The sequence below is a fragment of the Sinohyriopsis cumingii genome, chromosome 14 (assembly GCF_028554795.1).
Source record: "Sinohyriopsis cumingii isolate HCF-2022 chromosome 14, ASM2855479v2, whole genome shotgun sequence".
Classification (NCBI taxonomy): Eukaryota; Metazoa; Mollusca; class Bivalvia; order Unionida; family Unionidae; genus Sinohyriopsis; species Sinohyriopsis cumingii.
The window spans coordinates 69646396-69670203 of record NC_142974.1 but is presented as its reverse complement, the minus strand read 5'-3'; the positions used below and the strand labels follow the sequence as shown (position 1 = coordinate 69670203).

At 36.9% G+C, this 23808-nt stretch overlaps 1 protein-coding gene across 1 annotated transcript in view; it reads right to left on the bottom strand.

The window, feature by feature from the left end:
- Positions 1 to 288: 288 nt before the first annotated feature.
- LOC149784081 (uncharacterized) overlaps positions 289 to 23808 on the bottom strand; it is a 42590-nt gene continuing 19070 nt past the window's right edge. The window contains exon 2 of the mRNA XM_089932942.1: positions 289 to 3067. Coding sequence (XP_089789068.1) covers positions 1957 to 3067 — 1111 coding nt within the window. The 3' untranslated portion in view covers positions 289 to 1956. The remainder of the gene's footprint in view (positions 3068 to 23808) is intronic.

Below are 23808 nucleotides of genomic sequence, written 5' to 3'. Positions count from 1 at the left end.
ACCATTGCCTAAAATTACTAAAAGGACGTAGACAAATAAACCATAAATTTGCAATCCTGTCATTGGACTGTTGAAATGAAGTTTTATTAAAATGAGTGATTACATTACGGAGACCGCTCCATCTAAAATAGATGCACACACGTCTGGGTTGATTCTGTAGGAAAGAAGGGACTGCAGCTTTTGATGGTGGGTCTCCTATTTTTACCAAAATGAGAGTCCTGTACTCCTTGCTTTAAAATACTAGCAAGATCTCTGCATCAGGAAGAAAATAACAGCCCACACTTAATAAAATATGCTAAAACCATTTTATTACAGAGATACAGCATCAAAAAAAGCATGTCACATATATTGAGATTTGAGTACAAGAACTTGCATACTGTTCATGTCTGCACAGATCCAAAGATTTTACATGCAGAACCAAATGTGACTACAATCATGAGTGCTAATTTGTTCAAGTAGCATAAGTTTCCTCTGAATCAAAGGTAACATAGTTAAATTAGACCATTAGTTGTAGTGATTTTAATGTGAGAATTTCTGTTTTTTGAAGAAAGGATGCTCTGTCACTGCTGATTAATATAGCCCTGGTTATTCAGTACAAATTTCAGTTACACCATTTAGTTTAGGCATGGTTGACTCTGTAAAAATGGCAGTTAAACAGCCACCGTTTTTCTTGACCATCATATGATTACCATATTACTGTTTTTACATTCAAAGAGCTGCATTTAAGTTGGGATTTAGTAATGGCTTTGTACTTATGCTTAAAGCAGCCAAATTTGTCCATGTGCAGCAAGTACTATACTGCTTTGTCCATATCTTCTGGACTACTTACTTTTGGTAACTCTAATAACTAAGACATACCAATTCATTATCTTTATAAAATCTCGTGATATGCAGAACTGTTTGACATGAATACATGTATATCTCCACCTATTTATTTATTTTCCTTCTATTTAAATTTGTCACAAAGTTATGGATTTACCAACATCACATGTATGATGTAATATTTTATTTTAATTTCTTTGACTATTTATAGATCATGTAAAATCTTAGTTGGGATTTGATGCCAATGTTATATGAATAATAAATAAAGTTTTTTAAAATAAAAAAAAATGGTTAATTGATATAGAAGATCGTTTTTTTTTCTTTCTATTTGCATATCTGACCACTGATTACTGGCAAATATTACAGAGCAGATTAAAAAATAAAATAATTTTTAAGTACAAAAATGTTAATCTTGTGTACGTTCTGCAGATAAAACTGGGTCCAATTATATATCAAATGTCAAGTTACTTCTTTATGTCAAGTTTCACAGAAAGCTTCAGTTGAAAATGCTGTGAAATGATATATTGTGTATTTTTATTGTTGTTTGTGCCTACATCAACTTGTAATTTGTGCAAAAAGACAACAGCAACTTAACAATAAGCACAACTTTTTCAGTGTGTTTTTTTCTTCTTCCCCCTGTCATTTTTGAGGTATGTTTTACAAATATTAATTAAATGAAAGATAAAAGGTATGCAACCAATGCATATAAAATTTTCTTAACATATATTCAATTTTTGTCATACATGTAACATTCTTTTGACCCATGATCTCAGCCAAACACTTAGATACAAACTTTGTTTACTTATTATTATCATGATTAAAACAATTACAAATTATAATATTAGGGTGTACACGAATATATACATCCAAAATATGCAAATTATTGAATATTTAGATGTGCATTTTGGTTCTTTTCAGTTTTCAGCATTTATATTAACCATTTTAGCACCAGTATACATCCCGTGCGACCTTAAAGCACCACTTTTCCCAAACATGTTAGCAGAAACTTCACATCTGAAGGGCAATATCCAGCTTGTAACATTTGCATGGTTTACCTACAGTATAATTCACCATGGGAGCCTTTAAAACACTGTCTAAATATTTTATCACAAACTTGACCTGGGATTGATGTTCTCACATGTGTTTCTTCCTGTGAGCCATCAAATAACTACTTCGTCTAAACATTTTATCACAAATTTCACATTTGAATGGTTTGTCTCCAGTATGCATCCTCATATGCGCCTTCAAAGCAGAACTTTGACTGAACCCTTTATCACAAACTTCACATTTGAATGGTTTATCTCCAGTATGTATTCTAATATGATTATTAAAAACACTTTGAGTCCTAAACATTTTATCACAAACTCCACATTTAAATGGTTTTTCTCCAGTATGTGTCCTCACATGTATCATCAAAATAGAATTCTGATTAAACATTTTATCACAATAGTCACATTTGAATGGTTTATACCCAGTATGTGTCCTCAGGTGTGTCTTCAAACTATGCTTGTGTCTAAACTTTTTATCACAAACTTCACATCTGAATGGTTGATCTCCAGTATGTATCCTCATGTGGACCTTCAAATGACTACTTCCTCTAAACATTTTATCACACAGTTTACATTTAAATGGTCTATCTCCAGTATGTAACATCATGTGGACATGCAAATGACCCCTTTGGTTAAACATTTTATCACAATGTTCACATCTGAATGGTTTTTCTCCAGTATGCAACCTCACGTGGACGTTGAAATTACCCCTCTGACTAAACATTTTACCACAGACTTTACATTTGAATGGTTTATCTCCAATATGTAACATAATGTGGACCTGTAACTGACTTTTGTGGCGGAACATTTTATCACATAGTTCACATTTGAATGGTTTTTCTCCAGTGTGTATCCTCATGTGGACATTCAAATGACCCCTATTTCTAAACATTTTATCACAATCATCACATCTGAATGGTTTATATTCAGTATGTAACATCATATGGACCTTCAATTCCCTCTTGTAACTAAACATTTTATCACATAGTTCACATTTTAATGTTTTTTCTCTAGTATGTATCCTCATGTGACTCTTCAAACTACCCCTGACATCAAACATTTTATCACAAACTTCACATCTGAAAGGTTTTTCTTTAGTAGGAATCTTTATGTGACTCTTCAAGTTACTACTATATGCAAACATTTTAGCACAAACTGCACCCCTGATTTGCTTGATCTTTAGCTTCAATTCGACTCTTCAATTAAAAAGACAAAATAGTATTTGTACGGTTAGACTATTAACCGGAACAATGAGGAACAAACTATAAAGTCCGGAACAAAATTAAAATACCGGAACAAAGAATAAAATAGCTAAATAGTCGAATCTCAAAGCAGTTTAGCGAGATAATTTTTGATTTATTCGAAACAGGTATATTTGTAAAATAAACCTGACTAAAGATCCATGATATTTTTTTTTCTTCAAGGAAACAATAATTTTATAGGCTGATCTCTTGATTGAATATTCAATATAAAACTGGATATATTATCCAGAATACATTTCCAAATAAGTCGTCCTTTTCAGATATTGTGAAACAAACATATAGACTGAGTGACAATCACGGACATTTTTCATGTCTAAAGCAGTGTGGATAGCAAAAACAAATGACCATTAGAAATGGTAGTACAAAAGTGCGAAAAGAACTTCTTTTCGCAAAAGAAGAAACAAGTTCGAAAATAACTGGTAATTTATTTATTACTTTATCATCTATTATATTTTTGATTTTTCTCTAGTATGTATCCTCATGTGACTCTTCAAACTACCACTGACAGTAAACATTTTATCACAAACTTCACATCTGAATGGTTTATCTTTAGTAGGAATCTTTATGTGACTCTTCAAATTACTACTACATGGAAACATTTTAGCACCAACTTCACCCTTGATTTGTTTCATCTTTTGCAAGTCTTCAATTCGACTCTTCAATTAAAAAGAAAGAAATAGCATTTGTACGGCTAGACTAGTAACCGGAACAATGAGGAATAGACAGTAAAGTCCGGAACAAAAAATGAAAATACCGGAACAATGAATTTTTTTTTTAGATAAATAGTCGTAAATCTCAAAGCAGTTTGGCGAGATGTTTTTGATTTATTCGAAATAGGTATATTTGTAAAGTAAACCTGACCAAAGATCTAAGAGATTTTTTTTCTTCAAGGAAAAAATAATTTTATAAACTGACATCTTGATTGAAAAATCCATATAAAACTGGATACTTTATCCAGAATACATTTCCAAATAAGTCGTCCTTTTCAGATATTGTGAAATTAACATATAGACTGAGTGGCAATCACAGACATTTCTGATGTCTAAAGCAGTGTGGATAGCAAAATCAAATGTCCATAACAAATGGTAGTACAAAAGTGCGAAAAGAACTTTTCGCAAAAGAAGAAACAAGTTCGAAAAGAACTGGTAATTTATTTATTACTTTATCATATATTATATTTTTATAAATGAATTATATTGACAAAGTACACTGATTAATTTATTTCAAACATGGATTTTCCTGGCACTTTTGTCCTATAACCAATTGTTCGTACTGCGGTGTTTAATAGGCTTGCATAATGTAAGTAGTTTAGTGGGACGATATAGCGACAACGGGAAAATATAGTACAACCCACCAACCCCGGGACGATATGGCGACAAGATTTATAGCGACAATGCGGATTAGCATTACAAGACCCAGCTGGGATGATATAGCGACACTACTTTTAAATACACTCTGGAACTGTATAGCGACAAGGGAAATTGAACATGGGACTATTGTGTTTGTATAGCGACAAGGGAATGGGGAGTATGTATAGCGTCTGACGTCACGGTAGGGGAGATTGGTAACAATTTGGAAATTATGGGGAGGTGACGTCACAGGATTAAGCAAAGAGCGGGTGTACAGAGATAACACAGACAAGAAGCAAACACTTGTACTTTTTTTTTTAAATTGGGAGGCTAGAAAGTCAATTATTTTCGAGGCCTTTGAGTGACTCTAAAAAGGGCCTTTGGGTTTATGTTAACATTATTCCGTTAAGAGAGAAGTCTGTGACGTCACGTTCCCTATATATAGGTGCTAGCGTCTGTGCGCAGTCAATACATGCGACAGTTTTCAAACATGACGGAAACTAAGAAGTGAACAAAATACCTAGTCAGATAATAGGCTTCATAAATGGATTAAATTATTTACAAAGACCGATAACATAACGGATGCATACCGATACTGTAATACAAATGCCAGGCAATATACGTACATGTATGGAAATAACAATGGAAGTAAGCTCGACATTTTCTATATCTCAGATAGCTATATTAATGTAGTTAAAAAGTGTGCAATTTTGGATGAGCAGATTTCAGACCACAGATTGGTTACACTTGAGATAATGATTGCAAATACAATAATATGGGGCGCAGGCGTATGGAAGTTCAATAATACTCACCTTTTCGATGATGACTATGCACATACCATACGTACACATATGAATAATTTTAAAAGACGATATGTGGGAAATATAAGAAGAGACTGGGAAATAATAAATGAGATTAGGAGAATAATAATCATAATATTATAGCAAAACTAAAATAATACATAAACAATGAATTTAAAAATGTACTCTGAAATTAAAACAAAGAATGAACTTTTATAACATGAAGATAAGGAAATTATTAGACAATGGGGCAATTAGAAAACGAATTAACCCAAGGTATCAAAATTAGAGCAGGAAAACATTCCAATTTAGATACAATGGGAAGAGGACTGTATAAAAGACTAGAAATAAAAAGGGAATTTTAAAAATATTGAATCAATTCGTTTTAATGACATAAAATACAAGGATAAAAAATATACAATAAAATGCATTAAAAACTACTACACAAATATATATAAATCCCAAATTATTGATGTTAACACTATAAAAATCTATTTACAGCAAACCACTTGCAAACAAATACCTATAAGTGAATGTGAAAAATGTGATATGTTTATCACCGCTGAGGAAATAATAAAAGCTATAAAAAGTTTTGAAAAAGGGAAGTCTCCAGGATCAGATGGAATCACATCGGACTTCTATATTAAATATTAGAACGAACTAGTAGATTTTTTTAAAGAATTAATCTATAACAACATTTTACTTACTGGGGAAATGCCTGAAAGCACAATGGAAGGAATGCTTACGTTATTATATGAAGGGAAAGGGGACAGGAAGGAAATCAAAAATTGTAGACCGATAACTTTATTAAACAAAGATTATAAGATACTGAGTAATATAATAACGAATATGATAAGGAACTGTTAAAATTTAATAATAGATATAAATCAAAGCTGTGGATGGATAGGAAGGAAATTTTAGATAACACACTATCAATATCAGCTAGAATATAATATTTAAAGATTAAAAATGAAAAGGGAGTCATGTTTCTATTCGATCAGGAGAAGGCTTTTGATCGAATAGAACATGACTTCATATTTAAAACCTTAGAGAGGTGTAGTTTTGGTAGAAGCAATATAAGCTGGATTAAATCCATATATGCTAATATTACGTCAAAAATAATTATCAATGGAGCGTTCACAAATGATATAAAAAGATCGGTAAGGCAAGGCTGTCCATTAACTGTGTTGCTATATGTGATAGCAATAGAATCCTTGAACATAAATAGAAACCAAAACACTAATTTTCAAGAAATCAAAATACCAAATTTGAAACATGATTTGAAAACCTTATTACATGCAGATGACTGTACAATCTTTGCTAGATATAAATATTCCTTCAAACATTTACAGTATGAATTTCAACAATCTGGAAAAGCCTCTGGTTCCGCAATTAACCATGACGAAACGGAAATTTTATTAATAGGAAACAGAAGAGGCAATCACCCTGGTCAGACCCAAACCTGATTGAAGCTCATGTAAAAGCATTAGAGATATTTTACTGAACGAACTTCACTCACAAGAACTACCGTGATGTATTAATCAAGATAGAAATGCAGATTTAAGCATTGTCGCACACAAAGATCAACCTATTGGACCATATACAGGTTGCTAAAACATACATGTATAGTCAGTTAGATTATGTTATGAATTCGGTGCAACTAACAGAAGACATGATCGACAACATTGAAAAGAAAATAAAGAGTTTCATTTGGAATAATAAAATCCACTACTTGAAGAAATAATACATATGCAGATGCAAAGAAAAAGGAGGGTTAGCCTTGCCCAACCTCAGTATTAAGCAAAAAACAATCATTTAAAATAGGTTTAGTAAATTAAGTAGTTCTCCCAAGTTACCTTGGGAAGCAATAAGTATTTATATATACGGTTACTTATGCCGTTTTAATAATGATAGCTATAAAAATAACAAATTAATTAAAATACTAAAAAAACCAGGGTCATTTAGAAGAGTTAGCGAATTGTTATACACCCGCAGAGACAATACCAACATAGGGGATAGGAAGAACAATATTTATGAAATCCTGAATGAAATAGTCTCTCAAGATAAACAAGAAATTGAATAGTGCTAACCTGTCTTGAACTGGAAGGCCTTCTGGAAAAACCGGGCAAATGTAAGATCAGCTTCTGTACAAAGGAGACTGTTCCTATACATGCATGACAAATGAGTAACGGGCGAAGTTGCCTTTATCACACACTTAATAAATACCCTACCAAAATGTAGATTATGTGGAAAATCTATAGATTCAAAAAGTCACCTAGTTACTGTATGCCCTAAAAACTCAACAGAACGAGAGGCTAAAAATGATACAATTAAGAATAAATATGGAATAAAAGGTAACAAGCAACTACTCTACACAAATAACATTCTTGATAAAGATATATATATATATATATATATATATATATATATATATATATATATATATATATATATATATATATATAAAGAATTAACTTTGTATATTAATTGAATCATGCAAACATTAAGAGAAGATACTGAATTCTAATTTACAACTCCTTCAATTATTTTAGTCAATAAATGTAAAATTCTAGGTAATGTTATACATGAGATCCTTGTGTATTAATGAATAGACATACAAACAATAAACAACTAAGAACATTACGAACACAGAAACACTGTACCTCATGCCGACATACATACACGCAAAAATACAATTGCAAATATATATATCAAGCATATCAATTCTACCAATATTTCCTCTATCTCTCTCTATCTTACAAAGGACAAACATTAAAGTTTAAAAGGTTATATTAACCAGGAAGTACGGTACAGATGACAACTACGTCACAACCGAACTTCCCGAGTTACAAATGAACCAATCAATAATTGACAACTCTTAGAATCTGATCCATGTATAGCCCAGTCCTTACAACTAAACAAGATAACATACAAACAAATAGAACATACACATTGCACACACAGGACACTACTGATCCCTGGCAAGGATCACTGTATTTAATAAACTCCAAGACCAGCCATGGTTGAGGAGAATCTATACAATATATAAGTAAGGTGTACAAACCCTAGAATCAAAATTATTAACAGTGAAATTCTTCATAATTGCAATACAACATAATCATACATATTGTAGGGTAAAGAAACAGACACAAAATCCTGTAACTATTCGGAACTATGGGGTCCGTCAAATGAGTTTAATTCTGAGACGGACGACACCAATAAAATTAAGAAGACGATGAATTGTGGTGCACCGGCTGTGGAGACGAAAAACGATGGAGTAGCATCGACTACCCAAGTCAACCCAGACCTACTTCTAGAACAGGTTAATTTTAATTGGGATTTTGTCGATATTCTTTCGCAAGAATGTGTTCTGGAACCAGTACCTTTGCCACCTTCTCTTTATTTACCACATGTGGTTAATTTTAAACAGATGGAAATAAGAAATGGAGAAATGTTTACAGCAGCAAAAGGAAGCAGAACAAACTATTATCCTTCAGCAACAACAGCAAGAAGAAGAGGCAAGAAGGAAACGATAGGAAGAAGCAGAGAAGAAACAAGGTAGTGAAAGTCAAACGGTCACGGTACATTTCGACATTTTAGCAGAGTTAAGAAGTCTGAAACAAATGCATCAGACTTCTTTATTACGACCGAAGAAAAAATGACCTTCCAGAGCTAAACAAACAAACCCTGTGACTACGCCTGCCGTACCACCCTTAGTGATTTCTACTAAATCATCATCGACATGAGGCAGTTCAGAAGTAGGCATTGGCCCTGGCAAAGGCTTAAGGCAGTTAAGGTTGATTGCTTCCCATTTCTAAGATTTTTGTTTAAAAAAAACAAGTACCCAAAGGCCATTGTCAGGGCCTTCCATTTTTCTCGAAAAAAGATAGTATTTCAATTGCCAAATCAAAAAGCCCTTTTTAACCATATTGTATGTGTGAATGCATGAGTACATGAGTGTAGGTTCTTATTCTAAAATTCAAAACCAAGAGACACCTACGTTTTATGCCTGGTCTATTCTGGTACAAATTGTACAATCCAATTCACAATATAACACTTTTAAAAGTTCTTAGGCTTCGTCTGTGTCTGTGTTCACTCTCTCTCTCTGTTTTTTAAATTGCGTCACTTTCGCAGTTTTACCTCCACTTCTTCGTCACTTTCACCTTTCTTCTTTTCTTCGCATGTTTCTATTTCTGCATTTGTCTGGGTCCTTGGGGGAGGGTACATCATCTTCCTCTCCAGAATCCCTCTCTTCTTCTTCTTGTTCCAGTTGTTTCTTAGGGCATTATGAAGACCGATTTCCTTTTTCTTGACAATGATAACAGGTATCTTGAATTTGGTCTCTTCTAGCATCTCTTTGACGGTATGGACACTATGAAGACCAATGCATTTTCTTCTTACAGATATAGTAAGTATCTTGACTTTTATCTCGAAAGGTGGGTGAATAGTTCGTCAGCTTGTCCGAAGAAAATTTTCTGATGACACCTAGCAAAGCTCTGATCAAATGGTCGATCTGTGTAAGCTCTTCTATCGTTCTGCTCGGTTTGAGAGTGAAATGAATAGTGTAAGGCAAGACACACACATCCTCTATATATACTCCGGTCTACCATGGATATAAAGTGACCTATGATGTGTAACATGTTGTCATTTTACTTTTTACAATCAAGATGAAACCATCGCATGAATTAGTGAAGAAAGAAGAAGAAAGTAAGAGGCAGAAACGTGATTTATCGCCTCGTACAATAGCTGAAGTCTTGGCACAAGTCCATGCCAGTGATTTTGAAGGTGATCCATGCCAGTGATTTTGAAGGTGACATGAGTGAACCAGAATCCAGACCCAAAGATTCTTCACTTAACGAAAGTTCATTGTTCACCAGAAAGAAACACCAATGTCATACCAAAGGAGACGATGGCTTGAGACTTACCATTCATCACGATAGCTTGAAATCCCATGTTTGGATCGAGTTTAGCAACCCATCAGAACTGACAACTTCCAAATTCATGGACGATTTTAAATCACCGATGGAAAAGCTACACTGTTCATGACTCGTGTTTCTCTCCCCAAAGGGACCGGTCAACGCAGAAAAGTGTTATTGGAGATTCCCGAAAGACTGTCTCGGGAGGAAAATTGTGTGGCATTACCCCATGTAGAGCCTGCAAGAACATTTCACATTGTCCCTAGGACATCTTGGTTACCAAAAACATGCTGTACAGAATCTTGTCTCTTTTCCACTTTGATAATTTTGATGTACATTTTATCGTTGTATTTAACCCTTTGGCTTTTATGTATTTTAGTATTTCGTGTTTTATTTTTGAAAAATCATTAAACGTGTCCTGACAAAGAATAAATACTCTTGTATTGTCTGTCTTCGTGTCACAAGTGACATTCCTTCCACTATGGCTACCTTCAATGTCTCTGCTCCCTCTACCTCCGCTTTCAAAGTCATCGACCACCACTTAGATCGTCCCAATTGGTAGGCTTTGTATCTTCGTCATCCCTTTAACATGCTCATTGCTGGACCTAGCGGTTCAGGAAAACCGAATCTGTTAAACGTTTGATCGAACATAAACATCATTTTATCGATCGTCAACCTACACGAATCACGTGGTTTACAAAGAGTGGCAATCGGCGTACAGTCTCTTGCAAGAAAGTCAAAGCGATTCCATCATGTTCTTCTTGTGGAAGATGACGGAATTGTGTCTGACCCCCTCAAAACCATCTGGACATTTTCGATGACATGTTAGGAGAAGACGAAGAAGAAATTAAACTGTGGTCTACGCGGAAAGGGCATCATCACAATGCTAATGTCGTTTGCATCACTCAAAATTTGTTTCAACAAAGTAAAGCAATCGCACCATCAGTTGATGACACCATGGGAACCCGTGTCTCCAAGAACTTTTCATACAGTGGTGACACCCTCCTCCTCTTTAGCTGCAGTGGCAGCTGCTCACAAAGTACCTGCTCCCAAAGCCAAAGTCCAAGAGAGATCGGGCATGTTACAGAGTTTACTGAATTTGTCCAAGCAAGAACTTACTCGATTTGGTCCGCTGCGAACCCTTCCAGGACGCCTGATGCCTGCAATCACGTTGATACGACGTACGGACAATCAGTGGCGACGCGTTTCAGTATAAAAACGTCTGAAACAAAGCATGAGTATCAGTGTTTTTGTGCTCCTGAAGACCCAAAGATGAAACCCTTTAGAAAACATCCCTGTTCTAAAACCAAAGGAAAGAAAAGGAAAGTACTGCCTCCTCGTTTTGTCAAACATGGGGACATGTTGTCTGTCCTGTCCAAAGCTTCTCCACCCATGCAAAAAAAAAAATCATTCAAACGGCCCCCAAAGATGTCATCGATATCGTGTGCGAATGTTTTTTGTACGTCTTGAAAGGCACGATACATTTGTCAAAACACCAGAAACAATGCTTAGGCAAACATCATCACGTTCTTCGCCAAATGGTTCCAAAGAAAATACTCATTCGTCAAAAGAAGAATATGTTGGGCCAACGTGGAGGAATTTTTCCTCTATTGTTAGGACTTTTGCTGGAAAGAGTATTGGGAACCATGTTTTGAGGACTCGTGGAAGAAAATAAAAAAGACCTCTGGATTCCCAATATCACATACGTGACCCTTGAGATCGAATGGAAAGAGCTTAAGTGCCTTACAAACGATGGATGGAATACTATCGTTGGCAAGAAAAACGAACCCCGCATTTGCCTCCCAATCCCAATTTGAGCGTGATGTCCCAGTTATAACACGAATTGCAGTCGTTGATGGATCGCCACGATTTGTCCGAAACAGATAAATAGCAATTGTACGGTCAACTCTTGCAACGACTGCAACTCTTTCAACAGAACGCTTTAGACAAAACAGCTCTACTATCTCTGAAAGATTTTAAGACCTTAATGAAAATATCATCGTCCACACCACCCCCAGTTTTTCAAACACCGTCAGCAGCTTCCTTTCTAGTAAGATTGCAGAGTCCTTGTTGACCACTTCCCCTACACCCCAACAAGAAGAAATGAAAGCTTGGGTTAAAAAGATGCTTTCCACTAATCCTTCGATAGAAGTGAAAAAGAAAGAAGGGAAACTAGAAGTGCAAAAAGAAAAGAAGACCAAAGCCATTCCATTACCACCCCCACCACTAGCTTCGACTTCTACTCCCGTGGCCATTCGGAAACGTACATCTATTTCCAAACCCCCTTTCGCCCTGTCTAAGGTAGCATCAGCAAAGAGTGGTTGAGTTATTAACAAACAATCAATAGATAAGGTGTTAGCCAACATTTACTACCATCCATCCCATTCTGCAGGTTACGGAGGAGTTCAGAAATTGTATCGTGCTGCCAAAACTCGACTGAAAAGTCTCCGTTTACCTCAAGTGCAACGATGATTGCAAGAACAAACCACCTAAACTTTACAGAAACCCATTCGATGAAAGTTTTCCAGAGGTCGCACCAACGTTTAGGGCATCGATCATCAATGACAAGCCGATTTAGCCGGTGTCTCTCATTTGGCCACCTACAATCGGGGCTACAAATATTTATTTTGTGTCAACGATGTCTTTTCGAAATTTGCCTGGGTCGTGTCATTGACTTCCAAATCGAGCAGTGAGTTAATGAGAGCCCTGCAACTGGTTTTGAAACAAAGAGTTCGTCACCGTTTTCCATCAAAACCTGACAAAGGCACAGAATTTCCGAACCAAGCTTTCCAAACAGAATTAAAGAAACGCGACATTCATTTTTTCACCGCCGAGAATCCCGAAACCGAAGCAAACATCGTGGAACGTTTTCAACGCACTTTTAAAGAACGCAGTTGCATCGGTTACCTCTTCCCAATCCTTCCCTGAAATTCTCAACGAACGTGAACAACGGGAATCTTGCGTACAGTGTCAGTCACAAATCCAACAACAACAACAACCCCATTTTGGGCGCAGACACTCATCGGACTTCCAGTAGCCCCTCGGACAGCCACACAACTCTGGAATTATGAACAGTAACAACACAATTTACTTAACCTGACCCAGTGAAAGTTCCATGGAGGTGTTTCCCAATAATACTGTGTGTTGTTACACAGCCAAATTATCTCAGGCCATCCAATTAGACCACGAAGCTCTTTGGGATGTAGCTTTGGTGGAAAAAATGTTTAGTTCACAAATCAAAAACATCACTGAAACTAAAAACAATTTTAAGGTTGAAGTTCTGGACGAAGTAGTGCAACAAACCATGATTAACACTAAACAACATCAAACATTCACTACACATAGACCACCAGTATCCGGCAAAAAGCCTTTATTGGACGTATATGAGTTTAAAATTATCCCAGGGCATTATCGTAGCGGTCAACAACCTGTTACCATCGAGCACCATAAAGTGGCTCTTCGCCTCCTGATGAACCTTGAACGTGGAGAAAAAAGTATAAGCACTAGATTTTGCCTTGAATTGTATGACAGTTTGGGTGGTGACCCCAAGTTGATCAAGGATGCCAAGAACTTAAGACAAATGCCAATCATTGCCAACAATCTGGATTTTGCAAGACACTTTCGTTTCCAGGTAGAACTAAACCAGTGACTGAATTTGATCCCTGTCTACTCCGATGTGGTGGAGTACAACGTGGTGGGACACACATCCGTACCGTTACAGCATGTCATTCCTTTCAAAGTAGATCCTGCCACAACCAATGACTAGGAAGATGGAAACACCTATCACGTTCACCGCGAATTTGTACATCTTCACTATTTACCCGTCAGCAAGTCGTACTTTAACGCTGTCAACATTGCAGTAAAATGAGATCTGGGATAAAATATTCCATTCACCAAAGGGAAAGTCACGGTGAAACTCCATTTTCGAAAAACGATTATCTAGCGAATCGTAATGCATATATCCAGTGTACCGAGGCGTCGTTCGACAGCGATGAAACGGCTTAGAAGATATGGTGAAACCGGACTGTCGTTCGGTGGCTCCGATGTTGAAACCGATGGTGACACGAGGATTGCACGCCTTGAAAGATGCCGCATTGACGCACGGCAAAGAATTTCTCCAAAATGTCATCACCGACAAACAAAACCCAAAAGAAGCTTTCTTGAGAGCAGGCAAAAATGTCTTGCTTCAGACGAGCAAATATAATTTGGGCCGACGAGAAACGCATATGAATGCTCTGAACACTACCGAGTCAGGCATTCCTGCTTCTCTGATGCAACATCAAGGACAAGCAGAAAGAGACGACGAAGGAAACACCCCTTCAGAAACCGTCACTCTCCTAAAGCTAGGAAGACATAGAAAAGAAAAACTGTTCGAGACTTGTCGTTATTAAACAAATACAGAGACAAACAATGATACACCGAGAGTATTGCGCCTGTCGCAAGTCGGAACTGGATCTGTTTGTCATCCCCCCCCCGCCATGATGTCGAGGCAAGAATCCCAATGGGCTGAATTTCATCCCGTTTCCTCTTTGACGGATTCAGCACCCATCGAGTTTGAAATCAAAGGACAGCGCGAAGATTATATCGATCTGAATAGCAGTTACTTGTATTTGAAAGTCAGAGTGATCCAAACTACAGACAATAGTAATCCAGAGGTCGATGATAAAGTAGCTCTCGTCAACAACTGTATGCATTCCTTTTTCAGCGATGTGGATTTATATTTGAATAACAACTGGTCAGCAGTAGCATGGAAACTTACCCGTAGCGAGTCTACCAGGAAAATCTCTTGACGTACGGAAAAGAAGCCATGTCAACCTGACAAGGATAAATTAGACGATATAGATGGCGAAAATTCTGGATTCGTCAACGGTCGAGGCAAAATCACACCAGCGGAGAGCAGTTTAGAACTGATGGATCGTTTGCATTTGTACATGTGGTTGCAAGAGAAGTATTTGCTGAACAGTGGGGATGTCTGCCTAAGTCTGAATCGTAGTAGTACCGCCTTCCATTTGATAACGAATGATGCTGCCAAATAAAAAACCATCATCCAAGTAGCCCGACTCAACGTGCGATGGGTGGAAGTGTTACCTAAAGTGGGAAACGACATCAGTCACACTTTGAGCAGAACGACTGCCAAGTATCCGATTCGACGCGTGGAAGTAAAAATTTCAGCATTCCAAACAATCAACTATCCATGATCGAAGATCATCCGTTCCAAGGAGAGTTACCCAACCGTTTAATCCTTGGCATCGTGGAGAACGAAGTCTTTAATGAAGCTGCCAGTAAAAATCCTTTCAACTTTCAGCACTTTGGTCTGACGACAATCGAAGTCAGTTGAGATGGTGAGACCCTCTGTACCCGACCATTCGAACCTAACTTATCCCAGAAGTATTATTCGAGTTCGTACTTGTCCCTATACGAAGCCACCGGACAGTTAGGAACCAACACCAGTCACGGTATTACGTACGAGGATTATGAAAAGGGTTACGCTTTGTAGGTTTTTGATTTCACTCCAGACCAAGGCAGCGACGAGGGACATTTCCACCCTATACAACCAGGCCAGATTCGTGTGGAATTTCAGTTTGTAAAATTTCTGGACAAGACTGAACGTTATCGTGTATGCCGAATTCGATAAACCATATAAATCAACAGTTCGAGAGAAGTCATTCTAGACTATTAGAAACCATGGAAGACTGTTATCCCTCTTTACATAGTGAAGAATCTTCGGACATGAAGTGGGAGAAGGCTGTGTAAGGAGAACCCCAAGACAAAGACGAAGAAGTCATAATGATGAAGTCCAGATGACCAGAACAAGAACAACATTTAGTCTCCTGTTTTGCCAAACACTTGGCCGAAAAATCACGGAATTGATCAAGCAATATTGCTATGGATGTCAAAACGATCATCCCAGTCAAATTCAACACGATAAATGTCTGATGCTGAGTCAAGATGAAAAATTGGACAAGTATATTGACGAAGCCTGGAGTGACATCTCGGAAAAAGCCGTGTTGCATCAGTGGTATAAAGACTTGCGTGAACAGTCTAGCCCTCTATTATCAACTCTAGAGATCTATCGCATCGAAGCTGTCTTGGTTCAGAGAGCATAGACAAAGCGAAGAAATGGTTACTTGTCAGACAAAATCAAAGAGAAAGTCAGGATCGAATTAATCACTTATCATTACATGTGAAGAAGAAAAAGAACACAAAAAATGGATACCTGGGAACATTATTACATTTTGAACCACAGTTCATACACTGCTTCTTGGAATCATGTCGTGTGCGCAAAAGATGACCTACCTCATCGCAAACCTAAATACCATCAAGCTTATGTCATCAACACGGACGACAGCCATCTCCCTGGAACCCACTGGGTAGCCGTCGACTTTCTTCAAGAAGGATGTGTGGATTATTTTGATTCGTATGGATTGCCCCCTTTGGAAAACGATATCATTGACTTTATGAAGAGAAATAATCAGACAACACGATTCAATAATGTGAAATTACAAGGCACATATTCATTGGTGTGTGGACAATATTGTGTGTATTTTCTGCATCAGCGAAGTATAGGATATTCTTATAAACATTTAGTAACTTATTTAGATCGTAATTGTTTAAGAAACGACGAGAAGGTAGATCAATGCTTTTGTGATCATTATGGTTATCTTGTGTCTCTAGCTAGTAAATTTCCTGTACATCAATTGACGAATGACTTCCAACAGTGGAAATCACAATTTAATTCACAACGTTGTCAACCTTGTTCAAATAGATAGTTAATTAAAAAAAAAATATTGTTGAATTGCATTATTCATATATATAATTTGTTAATTGTTAGTTGTGAGTTATTTGAATGAAAATTATGTGTTTTGAAAGGAAAATGCGTCTGTCATTTCTTTGCCATTAGTATCATGAACCATGCTCTTTGACTTCTTTATATCCCTCAAATCAAACTATCTGACCGTTCCGATACTACACCGTATAGGGATGTTTTCGTTCAGGTCCGTAAAAGCGGGGTATTATCCAGTCTGATCATCCATTGTCGACTCATCCTCCTACTAAGATGTGCTCAAGATTAGCCAAGCTGAATGACACCTACGTGAATTTTCATAGTGTCAGTCAAAGCCTGATAACGAAACCAAAAGCGATAAAGAATGTCAGAATATTAAAGGTCGCTTAAGACCTGATACAAGAGCTCTTCAGACAGGAAATTAACAGGGAGAAAGAAGAATGGACAGAGAAGTACAGAATTCAGAAACAACAGAGAGAGCAGAGACAGCAGCAGCAGCAGGAACCTGACAGAGGTTTGATCGACAGCCGTGTCGACACCAAAGAGTTCTTCTCTTTCCAAAGAAGCAGACGCTATCCTGTGAGAAATCCTGTGGCCAGTCGAGGTCACAATCTTAGACCATAAAATATTGCCATCATTCCTCGTTCACAAAAGAACCCATTTTCTGATAACTCAATACTATAGAAAAGAAATATACTCAAATTGCCAATGATATATTAAAAAAAATAGAAGTGCGTCTATAAGCACGTTATTTCTTCATCTTGGTTAGAAAGTGTAACAATAAGACCCTTCGTTTCCGTCGCTTGTCAAACATTATACATGAGTGATTGTCAGTAAAAAAGTTAGTGAGTTTTTCTTTTAGGTCCGAGGGTTTTTGGGTAATAATATAGGTAATGTAATTTCGGGTGTCAGGGGATGTTTTCTTTCACATAAGTACTTAGTGGATATATAAAGAACGCTCGTCAGCCTGGCTACCCATCGTCAAGGAAACAAGATTGAAAAAATGAGCAGCAGAATCAGTACGTTATTGGAATTTCAGATGCACCTGGAGTACGCACGAAGGCGGATGGAAGAGCTTGCTATAGAGGTCATAGCAGAGCAAGCCAGGATAGAGGAGGAAGAGGAAGAACAGAAGAGGAAAAGAAAAGGCCGATCTTGCAACACTTTATCATGAGACAAAAAAGTGAAGTGTAGCCTATGGTGAGGACACCGCCCCAGCAACAAGCACCACAGTCACTAGCACAACCATGACCCGTGGTTCCCGAGGAGAAAATTGGGATGAGGAAATTGAGAAGCAAAGAAGACAGCATCAGCGAGAACATCTACGGGTGCAGAATAGTCTGAGGAGACAAGAACAAGTTTTCACTATCCCAGACACAGAAGATTGGTGTGCTCAAGCCTCTTCACTCCCATCTGCTTCAGTCAAATAGGATCATGACTGGAGCAGCAGAAGCGTTTGTGTGGCAAAACCTGGAAGGTGTCATCACTCACAGGTTAATCTGGAGTTCCAGAAAAACAGCCCTTTTCAGGGCTAAACAAAACTCTAGAAAAGAAACTATTCAAGTTGCAAATTTGTATGAGTGTGGAGTAGTGTGAATATAAACACGCACCCCTTTACTAATGTGATTATGTGTGTGTGTCTATGTGTGTGTGTGTGAGAGAGAGAGAGAGAGAGAGAGAGAGAGAGAGAGAGAGAGAGAGAGAGAGAGAGAGAGGGTGTGTTTGTATGAGATCAGGTAGGTTTGTGTGGATAGTAGATTATTTGGGTTTGCAAGCGCTGACGTAAGTTTGCGTGGATAGTTGAGTGTGTGGTTTTAAAAACTTCCCTTCTGTGTGAGTGGTATAATTGCAGTTTTGTTGTTGTTTTTGTTTACGTGTGTTGATGGTAAATTTTGGGTTTAATTTTGCTTATCCGCTTGTGTGGATAGTATGTTATGGTTATACTTTCGCTTCTTCGCGTATGTGGAATGTATATTTTGTGTTTGTGTTGCTTCTCCGCTTGTCTGGATAGTATATTTTGTGTTTGTTTTGCTTTTCAGCGTGGATGATAATATTTTATGATTATGTTTTTTACTTCATCGTGTATGTGGATATAGATTTTGCTTATGATTTTTTATTTTTATTATTCGCATGTGTGGATATTATATTTTGGCTTAGTTGTTTTGTTTCATTACCTATGTGTGGATAGTAGATAATACGAGAAGAGAAAAGTAAGGGATGTTTTTCTTCACATCCGTGCCTGACAGATACAAATTCAAGTGCGCGTCATTCTCGTCATTCTAGGGGAATAAGTAAAAAAGTAAAAGATGGTAGCAGTGAGTGCTTTATTCAACACCTTAAAATATAGTTGGCACTGGACGATAGATGGGGTGAATGTAATGGAAAGACTTGAAAGAGAATGGATGTTCCCAGGCAGCCTGGATTTTGCTAACAACATGAAAGTAGCCAGGGAGAACATAGAAGAGATGATATAAAAAGAACTAAAGTCGTTGAGAGGTTTCATCCAGCCTGAATATGCAAGAGTCGGAACGTTGAAGCAGTCTCTTGAAATTGTTATCTAAGTCAGCTGCGTTTGGATGATATCTTCAATTTGACAGAGTGGTCATTTGTCAAAAGGGGATGGGACCAACTCAATAAAGCCGAATAAATTATATAATAGGTCTTGGAAGAAGAAGTGAAGAACAACAAAGACAGGAAAGAACAAGAGAACAGAAAGACAAAAGAAGCATTTGAGAGACTCAACAACAACTGGATGAAAGTCCAGGAGAAGTTTAGATCATTGGACCATTCAGACTGGATTCCAGAGTCGGAAAAGAAGAAGAAAGGAATAATTGCAAAAGATGGATAGAAAATGGAGGAAATAGAAGAAGAACCCAAATAACCTTTTCCGGGCCACACATAGTCCTCGAAATGAATTGACTCTCTAGCCTACCAAAATTATTTTTTAAAATGTAAACGTGTTTGTCTCTTGTTTGTGTTATCTCTGTACACCCGGTCTTTGATTGGTCCTGTGACGTCATCTCTCCTAGCTACCACGTTGTTACCAATCTCCCCTACCGTGAGGTCAGACGCTATACAGACTCCCCTTTCCCTTGTCGCTATACAAACCCAGTAATCCCATGTTCAGTTTCCCTGGTCGCTTTACAGTCCCAGCGTGTACTTAAAAGCATTGTCGCTATATCGTCCCAAAGGATCTTGTAATGCTAGTGCCCATTGTCGCTATAATTCTTGTCCCCATATCGTGCGTGGGTGGGGGTGGGCCGTAATGTATTTTTCCATTGTCGCTACATTGTCACACATCACGACTAATGTAGAATTAAGTGCGAACAATTTTTTATATTTATATATCAAATTAAATAATTTTGGAGAAATGAGCTTCATTGTTGTAGCTTTCATTTGATGGAACTAGCAGCATGTGCGGGTGGACAGACTCCCAAAAAATGCGACGACCTTTGGGAGAGGGAAGAGGGGAACCAATGCCCAATTTTGCAAAACAGGGTCTAAAACAATCTATTTTAACGAAACAATGTTGACACATTAAATTATCCATAAGGCAATCCAAGGCTTGTTTACGGTCCATGAAGTTGCGTCGACTTTGAAGGAGAACTCCGCCACCATCACCCCCATCAAGGCCTAATGGCGATTTTACCTGTGGCAATGCTGATTTATTAATCAGAGCAAACGGAAAAGACTGCGTTCAGTTTGATAGATGTTGAATTTATGTTAAAATAATTTCTTGGGTAATTGCCATATTTTTTCAATTATTTTTTAACACACCCCTTGATGAATAGGGGTGTGCTAAAGAAAATTATAGAGATTTAGAGGTCTCTATAGGTTAGATTTTAATTTATTTTTGCAATCAAGCAGACAAAATCCCAAGTGAACTGCCGCTGCTGGAAAATCCACATACTTATTTTGATTGGAGCCCTGTCAATCACACTTGGGTCACGTTTCATAACTTTACAATTACCAGTTCAACGATATATCATAATTGTTCAATGCATTGGAGGCACCTACCACCCTTAATGCAGACAATACGTCAGTCGCGCTCTAGTATCGAACACATGAAGAACGTTGTTACAGGTCGATCGAAAGATTGTCCTTGAGTCATGACCACTCGGTCAATGTCTCTATGCAGAATATATAGCTAAAATAATTTACATGAACTATGTCAGTAGATTAGTACTTACAGATAAAAAAAATAGTCTACTCATTTAACAGAGAATATTTTTAAAAGTATCAGAACATTTTATATCACTCCTGCTCAATTATCGTAACACATTAGTTGTTGCTATGCTCGGAAAACCACGCGTGTTATTATTAGTGATCAATTTCTCATAGGTATTTTTGACTGGCTTTTCACGTGATCTGGGCAACGACTAAATTGTGTGTCGAACTGAAATTCTAGCATTCTGGTGTAGTTTAAACAAAACCGTTACTGCATTTTAGAAAAACCTTTTATGTTGACTGATTTATTGATCTGTAATTAAATGGTTGTAATTTTGCGTTTACTATGACATCTGGTACAGATAAATCTGATCGACAAAAAATGCAGGCAATTGAGAAATACATTCCAGTACGTGATTCTGTCAAAGAACAACTTCAGCAAAGCCAGGAAGCTCAAGTAGAACGTACAAAGGTTATAAAACAGTATTTTAACCAGTCACAAGAGCTACTAAAATATTCTTCCGTCGTTGGAACAAAACGTTAAATCGGCTAGGAAAATAGCAGAAGAACAAAAAATATCCAACAACATAAAAAACCAACAAAAATTTCGTCTGCCAGTTTTCTGTTGTTTAATTGACTAAATATTATTGGTTAACGTGTCATGTGTATGATGCCGGACACAGTTCCACCTACACGCAGTATGTACTCTATAAATTTAACATTAAGCTGATCATAAGATAAATCATGCATGGCAGCTGGTGAAATGCTCGATGGAAGGTCTGTCATTTTAATGTTATTAGTAAACACGTGTACCTGTTAATGTGACTCCTGTTTAAATTATTTTTAGATTTGATACAGCACTAACCTGGTTTGTGCTTACAGCTCGAGTTGGGTTTTGATTTGGCGGTGGATATGTTGTTCCTAAGTTTGTTATCTGTATCCCTGACTATTAATGTTGACCGTCATAATTCAGCCTGTTATCGCAGCTTATTACTGTCAACATACTTAAGATGAGAATAGATAACCTCTTCAATATTATTTACTTTAGCCGGAGGATACGATGTTATTAAGTATTTGTATTGCTGTTCAAATGTAACGAGCCTTTCATCATTCAACCTGTCAAAGACCACTTAACATCGTCAACTGGCTTAAAATGTGCATAACTAGTAGCTTGTTTATTATTCACATCTACTGGTGGATATGTCGTTTCTAGCGATAGCACTCGTTGGCATGACAGACTCAACCTACCTGTCATAGTATCTCCTAATTGTTTTTACCCAGTTAGCTAGATCAACACTTCCCAGTTGTGTGTAATATGTCATTTTATTTAGGTCGGCATGATACAATTTCGGAGTGCAAAGCATGGCAATACACACAATTATAAAACATAGTTTTGAAAAATGAGTATTATTAACTTTAACACACAACGATTAACCAAACATAAACATACGATCGTGTTATCATCAATACTATTAATCAGAAGCAAGACAAATACGAACTGTTAAGTTATTATAATGTAACGATGGGAGATGAACTTGGTGCAGGCGAAAATACTTTTATTTATAAGACAATCTGAAGATCTTATTGCAGTTGGCGAAATAGATTCCGACGAGCGTAAGCTTATTTTATTTGATAATATTCCGTTGAGAAACAGCGAAATGAACAAAATGAATCATATTTTTCGTTGTCAAGAAACGGCATGTGCATTGCTGTTTTTTTTCTTTCTTGTTGGCACAAGGCTTTTATAATGTAGATCGCCTTATGAGCTGAAATCATGATGTTTCCTACTTTTTGCCAGACTCGAAAACGTGAAAGTCAACAATATAGAACGATAACAACGCGCAGACGTATCAAAAGATATAATTTGAAGCGCTTTATCAAAACAAATACGATTTCATCTTATTTGATAAACTAGATCAAGATCGTAATCGTATGTTTTGCTGATGTATTGATAGGTTTCTGACACCGACTGGAGAGCAATCCAAAAATGAATGTAACAAAATGTTATAAGAACGGACTCAAACTAAATATAGTGTTTAAATAAATTTACTGCGATGAAAGCACATTTGAAGAAAAAAGGTGAAGAAGCACGCCGAAGACAACAACAAAAACAAACAGCAGAAGAAACTGCTAATTTTTTAAAACCGATTGCTGAAGCTATACATGGTAAGCAGCTTGATATTTCTGCAGCATCATCAGAACGTATGGAGCAAGAAAAAGGTTATACTACTTTTACTAAAAGAAGAAGAAGAAAAGAAGAAAGATAAAGAAGATATCTTAAAAGCAATAGGAAAGCCTGTTGCGCTTTAGGTGGAGGCTTAGTAAACACTTGATGAAACAGCAGAGCGGCAACGGCAAAAGTTAATATTGGATTTTCAAACCAAATCTTTTCATGAGATTACTAACGGTGAATATGTGATTTTGATTTTAAAAATATTCAAAAGTACGTTATACGTGAAAGATAGTATGTTTGCATTAAAACATGAGAGAGTTGACGCAATTTATAGACAACTTCAAGACATAAGAGAAGAAAATGTATGTGTTTTTTTAAAAAAAAAAAAAAAAAAAACAATCGTGGATATAACATAAATTAGCAATTTGTATAGCAAGCGTAGACACGGAACCAATCACTGGTAATTGCAATGACGTTATTATTCAG